We start from the raw sequence: 13,615 nt of genomic DNA, 5'->3' as shown, positions 1-13,615 counted from the left end.
CATTTCTGCTTGATGACATTGTGCTTGATGCCACAACGTTGAATGAACAGTAGACACCTCCCTCTGGCTGCCTCTCTTCAGTGTGACTGGCAGGTGGTGCTTCCAATAGGAAACCACCTCCAGTCAGAGTGAAGCCAGTGCAGTCACTGACTGCACTGGCTCACTGAACAGTGGATGATATTACTTGGGGGGCTGCAGCCTTGCAGCCCCTAGGTAAGATTCGCCACTGGAATCATTTGTCAAACTACAGTAGCAGATAGGCTTATATCACTGTCCTAGTTTCCAATAGTGGTATGCTTTACACAACTTCAGCTGATTACGTGGCTGCTTGGCCATGAAAATACAACCCATAAACAGTTCTTAGGCAGATGCTGCTTCCAGAAGCAGTTTGTGCTTCTGAAAGCAACAAACTGCTTCAGGGAGCAAGGAGATTGAATGGATTTTATGTGTTATGGATTTCAGCATTCAATTATCTCATTTTGTGTGTTTGTGTGGCCTTCTGCTTTGTTGCTGAGCTCTTGTTGCCTTTAGATGTTACCATTTCTAGTTGGGTAGAAATTTGATGAACTAACTTGCTTGAAAGGTCGTTTCTTATGAACGTTACTACTTGTGTACTACTAGAACTACTTAAGTACTAGTATGGTTCATTCTACTGTTAATGTTGGATTATGGAAGAGTAGCTAGAGTAGACCAAAGACCATCACAAATGTCGATGATGCAACTGATGTTGCATCAATGTTGGAGTGTTTACAATCTCCATCGTTGTTGCACAGACCAGGGAGACTGAAAGTGGGCATGTCAGTACTGATAAACTCCATTTCACTGTCGAGCACAAAGGGAAGGCAGAGATTAGCATTTGCAAATTTCTGCAACTGCTATTGTGAGAGCAGCTGCCATCGCGACTACATTACCAACCATCTTTGAATCAGGCCCATAGTGAGGTAACCAAACAGCAGCAAGACATTCATCACAAGCTAAAAGTCAGGGCATTCAGATTCAGATACTGTATTAAACTGTAATCTCAGTCAATGGTCTGTAATTAGAAGGAGGGCTCCATTTGACCAAAAAGCAAATGTGCAAAAAAAAAACAAATATACAAATCAAACATTATGTATACACAATGATATTAGACTAATACTGTACTCAGTTACAGCTCATAATATGAGGAAGCATGATTTATCTTCCAAGATAATATTTCTAATGACATGTCAACTCATAACATAATATTTCTCAACTTTATACATTTCTCATTGCATCAGCATGATTTTTTCTAGGTTTATTTATTATAAAAATGTACATAGATAAAGCAGAGGTACCTTCTGCCAGTAAACCAATATAAAAAAAAATCAGAAAATCCATAAACATTAAGTATTACTTAAGTTTGAATTAATTTAGACCTACACAGCAGTTCATTGGACGAATGAAGGAAAAAGGTCAAATTAATTGGGAGGGGGGAATGGGGAGTAGAGAGCAACATATTATAGTAGGGAGTAAGTCAAGCTTTTTTCTACCTTTGTAAATGTTCATTGGCTTTTGTAAAAATTTCCATTAATAGTAAATAAAAAAATTAGCGAGGCCAACAGCAGAATGTATATGGTGGTAATTTGCAAGGAGCACAAGTTACAAGGAGTAACATATCTTTATATGTGTAAATGCACATACTGTATTTATACATGTGCATAGATAAAAAGGTGATTTTTTTTCCACTGAGTAAATTAATTGGTCATTGTTGATTTGTAAAATGAGACTGCACAGTCAATGTCTGGTGCATGTCATCATTAACTACACATTTTGCATTCATTTCTGAAATTATTTCACAGATTTCTTCCTGTTTCCATTATTAGTTAAAAAATTCTAAATAATAACAAAAAAGTCTGCTTTCTGGCATTGAAATGGTACTTGCTTCTCTTGTACTGCTCCTCTAATTTATAGGTATTCCCTCATTTTAAAGGTAAATGGATGGTAAGGTTGGAAAAGATACAGGTCTCTCAAGTTTAACCTTTCAGAAATTATAATTGTATTGATGCAGAGGAAGGTCAAAACAAAGCCCTCGATAGTTGCCAAATTAAATAAGCAGTACTCTACTTATTACATTTTAAAATGATCTTAGTGCATTTGCTGCCACCACCTCCTGTGGTGATTCCATGTCTTAAGTAACCTTACAGTAATGAATGTTTCCTAAGATGATGGTGGAACTGTTCATCTTCTATTCACAACCAATGTCACTGTCTTCTCTGAATGGAACTCAAGGCCTGATTCAGAGCCGGATGCTCTGACCCGAGCGCTCGCTCAGAATCAGGGCCCTCCTACCTAAAATTGGAGCGGCCTCCTGGCCGCTCACATAGCTGTGGGTGACCACCCACAGCATATGCGAGCGGCCAAAAAGATGGTCGCGATGGTCTAGACCATCGCGACCATCGGGCTTGCGACGAGACCCTTCGGTAGAGTCTCACTGCCGCAAGCCCAGGAGTGCTTTTGGCTCTATCAGAGCCAAAAGCACTCCCACTGACATCACTAGTGATGTCAGTGGGGCCGGCCCCAGATGGTGGGTGTTCCCATGGGAACGCCTCTGTCTGGGCAGCAGCGCCCCCGGCATGCCCACCAAAGGGGGTGTGCTGTCTTCACCATCGACAGCACGCCCCCTTTGGTGTGAGACCCATAGCTGTCGCTGTGCGGGTCTCACACATGCGCATGACGGAGCTCCCTCTGTCGTGCGCATGCGCACTAGGGCACCATCGACCCGCTTGCGAGTGCTCAGCGCTCACGAGTGGGTCTGAATTAGGCCCTCAGTATTGAAAGCTGGGCTGCTGACAGGTAAGAGGGAGGGGGACAGCATCAGACCTTTCGGTGCCTCTGTTCGGAACAGCACCCCTTCAGAGAATTTGATCCACAACAGATGTTAGGCTAATAAGCTTATTGTTTCCTGATTACAATATTGTTTATAAATATAGGTACCAAACCTGCTTTCTGACAAACTTGTGACACAAAAAACATGCAGTAAGAAAATATGTAAGCTGAGTCACCGTTTTGCCAAAGCACGTTTGGTTTGGGTTGGTGGGTGGGAAGTTGCGTGGTGTAGCAATAGGAGCAGAAAGCAGTTCAAATATGCTTATTTTATTGTTTCAAATATCTAATAAGTGTTTTGATTTTGTAAATAGACCCAACATTAACAGAACAAATACTGAGGATGCTATGTTAATCCAAATGTTTCTGTTTTTGTATTACAGTAGATCTGTGTATTTTCAGCTACTGCTTCAGGCAGTAGAATACTGTAGCTATGCATTATAGTGGTATCAACCAATAATAAACTAGAAGGTAACACTTGCAATGAGGGCAAACACATTTCCTATAGACCAGTGGTTCTCAAACTTGGTTCTCAGGACCCCACACTGTTCACATGTTCTAGGTCACCCAGCAGGTGCACAGGTGTGTTTATTATTCACTGACACATTTTAAAAGATCTACAGGTGGAGCTAATTATTTCACTTGTTATTCTGTGAGACCTGGAAAACATGCACTGTTTGCGGTCCTGAGGACCGAGTTCGAGAACCTGTGCTATAGACTATCGGTCCTGTCTCTGACTTCGGAGCAAAGCAATATAAAGCAAGTGAAAACACTTTTATACCAAAGTTCCGGGTTCCAATCTAGATCAGACTAGAAATTTACCCCTTTCATACTGCGGCCCCGACCCAGGATATTCCCGAGTCAGCGCCTCACACCGGAGCCGGGTCTGCAGTGAACCGGCTTTTTCTGCATGATGTCATCTCCAAGCGCCACTGAAGCCGGCCAATTGGGATTGCGGCACGTCCCGGATTGCAATGTTTACACTGCACGGTGGCATGGGATTGACCCGTAGCCAACCCTGCAAAGTACCCGAGTTGGATCCCTGTGTCCCTGGACCCAGGTGGATCCATTTGCACCAACATTGGATTTATAGGTTGGTGTAAAAGGGGTTTGACTGTGCACGTTGGTAAAACCATGCTGCACAGCAGGTGGGGCAGATATAAAATGTGCATAGAGGTTTAGATTTGGGAGGGGAGTGTCCAAACTGAAATAGAAATTGCAGTGTAAAAATAAAGCTATCCAGAATTTGTGGGCTACATGCAACAGTAGCCAGTATTACCCTACATGCAATTTTTTTTATTATTAAATGTATTTGCACCCCTTGAATTGTAACATGGGTTGTCCAGGTGCAAAGTTACTTGCTCTTTTTGCTTTACTCCCAGAATCAGGTCTTATGAGTTCTCCTTGGACATTACAATTTTGCTTATTTTAGTCTAGAAAGAAAAACAGATTATATTTGTTCCTGTAATAACTGTCATTGTCATGGAAACAGTTCAAGATTACTTGCAATTGTGAAGTGCATTTGGACCTAATTAAGGAGTAATTAATATGCATTTTATTGCAGATTGCATTGCACCATTATTCTGCCAGTTTTAAATGCAACTATAATTAATAGAGAACTTTTTAATACCTATTGGGAACTGTACAAATGTGTTCATCATAAACAATTGACTTAAATCCCATCAGCTTAAGGTTGTAAGAGACTTTGAAAACTAATAAGAGAACTAAAACTGCCATTGCTTTCTGACACCAAACTTCTGGTCAATTCTGCAGCCAAGTACTCCTTAGCATTTTAATTACCTCTATTTAATTAAGTTGCCAGACTTGGACTAGTAATGCATTTAAGCTGAGCAAATTTGATTCCAAGAATTTTGCTTCATTTGTGTTTTCCTTGTTTAGACCTATTATTTATTGTGAACATACTGTTAGTCCCATCTGTAACACTGCCAAGCAATCCATCATGTCAAGCTAACCTGAATGTTTAAACTGGTGAAATACCACAATCACAAAGCTAATTAATTTTAATGAAAATAATTTCCCTGTGTAATGCTTGAGATGAATGAAATTTCCAGTTGATATGGGAAGTGAGTGGTTAGGGGCATTGGGAGTATGTGAGAGTTCATGATTGTCATTAGAAAGTGGTATCTAAATATCAAGGGAACAATATAATAATATTCTGCATTCATATAAGCAATCCAATGTTACAAGATTATGTTCTCTGCAAGAACTTGAGTTTATGTCAAATATTTGTATTATAATACAGGTTTAAAACATATTCAGAATATCCTTAGCGTGAGGCTATTAATTGACACACAAAACCTTAACAGCTACCTTTACTGTGCTTTTAGCTTGTCATATCTAACCTTTATTTACGGTTAATCTAGAAAACACAGGTTCTCAAACTCGTTCCTCAGGACCCCAAACAGTGCATGTTTTCCAGGTCTCCTCACAGAATCAAAAGTGATATAATTATCTCCACCTGTAGATCTTTTAAAATGTATCAGTGAGTAATGAGTACACCTGTGCACCTGCTGGGAGACCTCTAAAACGTGACCTGTGTGGGGTGCTGAGGACTGAGTTTGAGAACCTCTGATCTAGAAAATAAGTGATATGACTATATGAACTATTAAGAATTAAAATATAAGTATTATTATATAACTATTATCTTGATTTAATAGTTAATATATTTTATTGTACCACGAATATGTATAAATATGTGTACTTATACATAATTGGTGATGTGGGCCAGAATCTGCCAGAAGGTTCTGGATACCTGAAACTGGTTAGAGTTAGTTCTGCTGAATGTGCACACAGAGACTGTGGAGAAGTGACAGTTGAAGAGAGGGGTGAGTTATGCTGGGTACACATGGAACGATCTGTACCTTCAACGACTTGAAAGATATCTTTCAAAGATTTCTTTCAAATGCTGCATACACGGTCAGATTTTCTTAAAGATCTGAACGATAATGATTGTAAAAATCATTCAATCGTTCATATCTTTCACATGTTGGGCATGCATCGACCAACGATGCACGTTCCCGCATTTCAGATAACGATATCCGACATCGACTGTGTTTGCATGAAGATTTGGACGATTTCATTCATTTTAATTAATGTCAGAAATCGTTCATCTTTTATCGTTGACAAAATCGTTGTTGAAATCGTTCAGTCGTTCATTGTTCATTGTTATCGTTCAATGAAATCGATGATCTGACAAATCTGACCGTGTGTATGCACCAAAAGAGATCATTGAAAGATATCTTTCAGTGAGGTCATCCTGCCACATCTCTGAACAGGCAAAGTTGACGATATCGTCCAGATTGGCCTGCATGTACGAACTATCATAGATATCGTTATCATTCATGCGGGAACATGCATCGTTGGTCATTCACTACATAAAAATTTACGATATGAACAATATATCATTCATAGATATCGTACCGTGTGTACGCACCATTAGACTTTATTACTAATGTTGACTAAAAGTTTTATATATGTGTGTGTGTGTGTGTGTTTGTATGGGTGTCATTTTGTCATAAAGGTTAGGTTTATTGACATATCACATCTCATTACTTGCACAGGTTGTGTAGCTTACTGATTGGGACTACTGCAATGCTAATTGAGGTGGTGAGATGCAGATTTCAGATGTGAGTTGTAGGTTTGAGATGTACATTTCACCTGTTCCCATTATCCTGCCACAAACCCTAATGTGCAAGTCATAAGTTTTCTTTATTAAAGGGAAAAAGGTATGAGCTGGCAAATCTTATGGGAACCCACTATAACAGCAAAGGCCATCTACTGTACCTTCGAGACAGTAAAGCTTTCTGATAAAGGCAGACTTTTTTTTACACAAAGGGGAATAGTTACCCACCAGATACTCATACAGCAAAATCATGTACTAAATCATGAGACAAATATATTGTTAAAACATACTGTATATAAAATGTAAAGGACAACAAATAATTAACAAATAACCCCCCCTTAACAAAAACTGTCTTAATCTGGGAACCAGTGTTTCTATGATATGTGTTTTAAAGCATTGTGTAGCATACTAATGTAATTCCAGATACTAGTAAAATAGCATATAAGTCACAAATTTAATACACACTTTACAAGTGTAAAAAATGGTTTCTAAAGCACCTGTACGTACCCAAAGCTATTTCTATTTTTAGCATAAAAATGGGACTTGAACTATATTTGTGACTTACAATGTTATTATATTTTAGCCTAAATCTGTATCTGATAGCAAACTACCTGGCTTGACCAGGTCAATTAGTTTGCTCTATTTATCTGTGCATGATTACTGTAGCTTTACAAATGTACTTTACTTGGTGTATTTTATCCATTGGGATGTGGTCTACAAGTATTATAACTGTTGTCCACTATGTAATTGATAATATTTTTTATTCTCAGTAATGCCTATAATTCAGGTTTTTTTTATATATATTTTCTTGAATGCACTTGTGGATAAAACAGATTACTATGATATATTTGTTTGATATAGAAAAACAAACTTTGCTTCTTTTTTGTTATGTTTTTTTAAATCTATGCTATTCATCGTCTTGACAGATGTTCCCTGTAGGATACAATTACCTTCTTTCTTCAGCTAAGTGTAGCCCAAAATCCTTGGCAGCTACTCGCTTGTCATTTTTTTATCCTATTAATCTTTCATACTCTTTAAAGGTCTTGATCTAGTATGTCTATAATCTGGCTTAGCCATGGGAACATGTTGAAGGCTATGTTTACATTGCTGCCATTATGAATATTATTTGTGTAACTTTCTCCATTAAGTTTGACAAAATTACACTTCAGTAGTCAAACTGGTATCAAAAAGCACAAAATTGCACCTGCTGTAGCCTTAGGTGAGTCATTACTTTGCAAAAAATAATAAGAAAATAAAATTTTAAAAACAAATGCAGATATGATACCTATATTTTGGAACATGTACTAAATCAGGTGTATTGTTATTACAACATTATAGGTGAGATGTATCAAAACTTGAAGAGAGTTAAAGTGGAGAGAGATAAAGTACCAACCAATCAGTTTCTGACTTCATTTCACAGACTGTGCCTAAAAAATAACAATTAGGAGTTAATTGGTTGGTGCTTTATCTCACTCCAGTATATTTCCCTCCACTTTATGAGGGGTATACCAATATATTTTCGGAGGTGAAAATGGGGATTTTGCGAATAATCCCTATTTTTCACAGATTTTTTATCCCCGTATCCTATTTGTTCGCCCAACAAAAAGGATCCATGATAAATTAATGCCTGCAGCATCAAAAACATGCACTTTTTGCAGATTATTTTTCGGGACACATTAAGTCCTGATAAAAAAATCCCCAATATGTGGTGGTGTCGGGCCGGCTTTTGCGACTTTATCTTTCTATTTTTTTTTGGGGGGGGGGTCTATTATGTGAAAAGGAGTTCAGATGTTTTCATTTGTAATAATGAATCAAATAAAGTTTTTATGCCTTTATATACTGTAGTCAGCTTTTCAAAATGTCTTTTTTGACAAACATCTGGAGTCTTTGAAAATTCAACATAAATATAATCCTGCATTTTGTTTTATAAAGTTGTTGTATGCTATGCACAACCTCTCTCTCCCCTCTTCCTCCCCACAATATATGCACATATGAAAAAAGCAGTACAGGAAAACATTGGTTTCATTCATTCACTGTATAAAAACAGCAAGAAAAGCTCAGAGGTTTATAGACAGTTATTCTTTATTTTGTAATCATTATAGTCTATTCTATTTACTAACCATTTGTTTACAAGCATTATCATAACTCAGCAGTAGTAGTCTACATAAAATTGTAAGAAAATGCACATGACATTTCCATTTTAGTAGAACGGAAGAGAAAATATATTTAAGATTTCTTAGGAAGAACAACTAAACTGTCAGAAGGTGTTAAAAAAGTGGTGGTTATTTTCTCCCCATGCATGATTGGACAAGATGGAGCCAATCACAAATACAAGCAGATGCCATATGGTTACACTTCTAGTACATCATGACACCGACCTGCAGCCTCAAATGTTTTCCTCTTGGAGTGAATTGTCAGACAACGCATTGTTGTGATACAAAGTCAGTCAAAGCTGCAAATCAATCCATTTAGATATGCTATTTCTATTCAACTAAATGATTGTCTATAACAATGTAAATTTTATGTCTTTTTCTGTTTGTACTTCACTAACCACATGCTATTGTATGAATGTTTAATCTTTGGAACTTTTTGCAATGACCTAAATTACTACCTGTGCTGCCTAGAAGAAAATACAGTCCTTTTAACATGAATTAAATGTTATACATTTGGTCACTGTGTGAATGACAAAGAGGAATACAAAGCATTAGTATATCCTGATTGTCCTCACAGCATTCCAATTGCTCTTCTCACGGCTGGCTACACTCAGCTGCAGTGTCACCCTAGATCTGCTTTATTTTAGCTGTATTACGTATAGTCAGTGACATTTATTATGGTACAGGGACTAAAAGGCTTTTCTTACTGAATAAGGTATAAAAAGACCTATTATATCTGACACATTATATAGCATCAGTTGTCAAAGCAGCAGAAAGCAGCATCTATACAGTGCTCATATGAGAACAAATTTCATGTGTTATTTATGTTTATGGGCAACAATTTATAACTGTGAATGGCTCTTTTTTTCTCACAGCAAAATAATTTTGTTTTGACATTGCATTAAACTTTCATGACAGGTGTTCACAGTTGCCTTTTCACCCCTGCTACCAGCCACTAATTTTATTTAATTTTATATTCAGGGGCTATTTTTGACGATTCCGCGAGGAGAGACTATGAGGTATTTCGCATGGCAGTCGACGACCTCAATTTGAATGAAGATATTTTGCAGACTGAAAAAATTACGTATACTGAGAAATTTGTTGATGGTAGCAATCCCTTTGTGGCTGTCCAGGAAGGTAGGATGTGGTGGATTTTTATTTACTTATTATTTAATACAATATTATAATTTGGAAATCTATCAGCATAAAGCCTGCAACTTTTACTTGTTTAATATAGAAGTCACAAACCGACTTCTTTTTGACTGCATTATAAATGTACATATACATTTATTTATTTTAATGTGTATCAGATATTTGAAAAATGGATGTTTTCATTGTTGTTCATTGTTATGGATTTATAATTATTTTTTAAGAAATTGAAGTAACACACACATAGCATTTGAGCTCCAAATTTGGCTTGTATACTAGTGCAGAATAGTTCTCAGGGTTTTTTTTTTTTTAAACTATAAACAAAGAAAAAATGTATAATGTCATCCATTGGGTTGAGTATGGAATCCCAGCTGTCGGGATGCCAGCTATCAGAATACTGATAGTGGAATCCCGACAGTCACAATCCCAACACTAACAAGTAAAATCCCTAATGCTACTGATTACCCCTAACCCTTCCTCCCCAGTGCCTAAACCTAACCTCCCCCCTAGTGCCTAAACCTAACCTCCCCACACCCTAAACCTAACCATCCCCCTTAGTGCCTAACCCTAACCCTCCCCCAAGTGCTTAACCCAAACCTCAACCCCCTAACCCCCAATACCTACATTCAGGGTGCCGGCGGTCTGGAGCCGAGATCCTGACTGCTGTCCGGTACCAGTATTTAGACCATCGGCATCCTGTCTGCCGGGATGCTGACTACATCCCCATCTATTATATGTAAGCATGCTTACCTATGGTTACAAACTGTTGTTGTTGTTTATTGTTTTATGGGGTATTCTGGTGAACCTGTCTAGGACCAACCCTTAGCAATGAAAGCATTAGAACCTGTAGGTAATAGTGCAAAACATTCGAAAGATCTACATAAATGTGTACAGGCTCTGTAATAAATATTTTTACTTGCTCCACTGCATACAAGTATTGCAACAACTTTTACCTTGCTACTTGAAAAAAGGTTGATAAGTTTTTGGTCTTTTGTTAACCCCTGAAAATAAATTCCTAATCACATATGAACCCATGTATAGCAAATAGGGTCATTCCCCGTTATTCCAACTTACTGCCTAAAGCATAGATATAGCTCACAGCACTGGAGGTTGGAATTATTTCATAGTTCATTAATAGACCTCTATGGAAATCAAATATGAATTAGTTAATGAGTGTACTTTTTCATTACACTGGAATTTAGCATGTTCTACTGCAGGGGACAGGGATGACTCCCATAGATGCCCCCCATTTGTTATACATGGGGAGTGTTATTTGATTAAGAAGGATTGTCCTAAAATGGCTAAACACTTTAATTAACAAATATTCCCCAGTACTGCCATTAAATAATCACTCTAAGGCTTTCTATTTATATCACTGTTATCTTCATTCAATTAACATATTTTTTTCCATATATACTACTAAAAATAGCAAGAAAAGATGTTGGAAACAGGTTTCTGTCAAAAATAAAATTTACACATCCAACGCAAAATCTTTTCTTCTCTAAATATTTTTAAAACTGTGGGTGGCTCTGATATCAATTATTTACTCATTGTATTTGTATAAACTGATCTTTTATGAGTCAGAATCTACAGTACTTCTCATTACATTTCCCTGTTCCCATTCTAGTAGGAGATAAATACCTTTTTTTTCTAAATCATATTAATTATTTCCAGCTGAGATCTTATCAAAAAGAAATTCAAGAACTATATAATGTATTATTTATATAATTGCAGGTTTATTTGCACAATAAGATTGATTAGGTAATTTATTAATTTTAAAAGTTATTACATGAAAAACAATACAAGTTCAAAAATCATATGAGTATACATCTTCCATGTCTGTAGTATCATTCTAATGATACTGAATTCATTTCAGTATAATACGATTATATACAGTACATACTGTATGTTAGAGATAAATGTCAAACTGTACAGACCATTCCTCTATCTGCCCATCTGTCACAAAACCATTCAGTTTTTTTGCTCTTTCTTGCGGCTGCTGTAAATTAGGATGGTCCAGCCAAAATTGTTGTGAGTATTCCCAAATAAATAAATTATATATATATATATATATATATATATATATATATATATATATATATATATATAATTATATATATTTATATATTCCTTGATAAACTACCTCCCCAATACCACATACATAGAAAAATACTTTGTGCTAATATACAGTATAAGGAGGTACTTCTGTAACATCCCATTACTTACTGTTATTTATGACAGCAATAAGAGAGGCTTAATAAAAACTGATGTTTGTTAGTACACAGTACATCTCTAATATATACTGTGTAACAGGACTAGACTTCTTGTTATCACTGCTTAAATATGTTTCCATAAAAAAATGTGTTTGGAATAAAGGCAATTTTGAGCCTTTCTATGCTCTACAATACCTTCCAATAAGCCTAAATAAACTATTTAGATTTTTCCTAACAAAACACCGGGAAATAGTGACATAGTCACTATTCTTCTTTTGGTGTACTTTGGCCTGTGACCAAATTCCAGATGTCAAATTAATACTCAATTTATTTTTTCAACTAAATTAAATGTAAGCATCATATCAGATATTATTATGGGAATGTAATTACAACATATAATTTTAACAAACAGAGGCTTATAACAATTAATTGTGTATTCATGTTGATTCTTTTATTTTCAACAATATTTCAGGTGACTTTAGGCACTGCCATGATGCAACAAACAAGAACTAGAGATGCTAGCTCCACCTACTGTATCACTGGCTCATTTTATTATAAGTGAGTCCATTTATAAACAATTCTATGATGCAATGCATTGACATTCATTTAGAATTGTTCCTATTTCACTTTAGAACCTTCTAGTTACTGCCGACAATGCCAAATATTGAACCATGGCCAAGAATTTCAACAATTTTTTGCCTATAGGCACCAACAGCAAATGTGAAAATTTTGCATGTAAATATTAAGTAGTATTTGCAGCTCATAAGATAAAAGGACAGATTGATCGTTTATTTAATTACAAAGAAAAATCAAAGCACAATTAAGTTCTTTACCAATCTTCCTTTCCAAAGAAGAAAAAAAAACATCAGTACCAAATTTAGTAAAACATTGGTTCCAATTGTTCCAATTATTACTACAAATAATACACACATTTAGGATTGTTTACTAACACTGCAAAGTTCACATGTAAAGTAATCTATAGTAGCTGAGAGCCATTTACATTTATTCTTTACTAGCAAAGCAATACCAAGCCTGGCACACTTGGGGTAAATTTACTAAGATTCGAGTTTGGTTGAGATGACAATCTCGGGTGAGTTTAGGCATGTTTTTCATCTTGCAAATTTACTAAAAGCAAACTCTAGTGAGTTTGGGAGAGAGTTCTCTCTTCTAAATCCTAATATACGAATCAACTCACCATCGGGCAAACTCAGAAGTACTTTTCATGAAAATGATGCATCTTGCAAATTTACTACGATTTTTTATTACAATCTCGGGTGAGATTAGAGCAAACTTGCAGAGAAATTGAAGTTTCATATACTCAACCTCCTGAGCTGCGTGTTTGCCAGAACTAACGAAACTGGATCAGAACCTTTATATACCCCTGCCTATACCTTCTAAATAGCCTTCCTATAAACCTCTAAGAATAACGCTAATTTGCGTACGCAGTCTGACCGCAAATAAAGACAGGTGTGGAATCAGTGGTTCCAACGCACAAGTATTATTCAGGTAAAAGTACAGTCAGTTACACACAATTGATACATACACAATTTAGGTGTAAAAGGAAATATTACAGACCCAAGTACAGTATACATACGCTGCGCCTCCAGACCCAG

The 13,615-nt window shown here is 36.5% G+C and overlaps 1 protein-coding gene across 1 annotated transcript in view; it reads left to right on the top strand.

Moving 5' to 3' along the window:
• The window catches only part of GRID2 (glutamate ionotropic receptor delta type subunit 2), a 1,139,199-nt gene that overhangs the window by 170,013 nt on the left and 955,571 nt on the right, over positions 1-13,615 (top strand). Inside the window, exon 2 of the mRNA XM_088464469.1 lies at positions 9,622-9,777. Within this exon, the coding sequence (XP_088320595.1) occupies positions 9,622-9,777 (156 nt within the window). The remainder of the gene's footprint in view (positions 1-9,621; positions 9,778-13,615) is intronic.

Source organism: Taudactylus pleione, unplaced genomic scaffold, assembly GCF_031769625.1.
Source record: "Taudactylus pleione unplaced genomic scaffold, aTauple2 ptg000055l, whole genome shotgun sequence".
NCBI classification, from domain to species: domain Eukaryota; kingdom Metazoa; phylum Chordata; class Amphibia; order Anura; family Myobatrachidae; genus Taudactylus; species Taudactylus pleione.
Note: the sequence above shows the minus strand (reverse complement) of the source record. Positions and strands in the feature narration are given on the sequence as shown.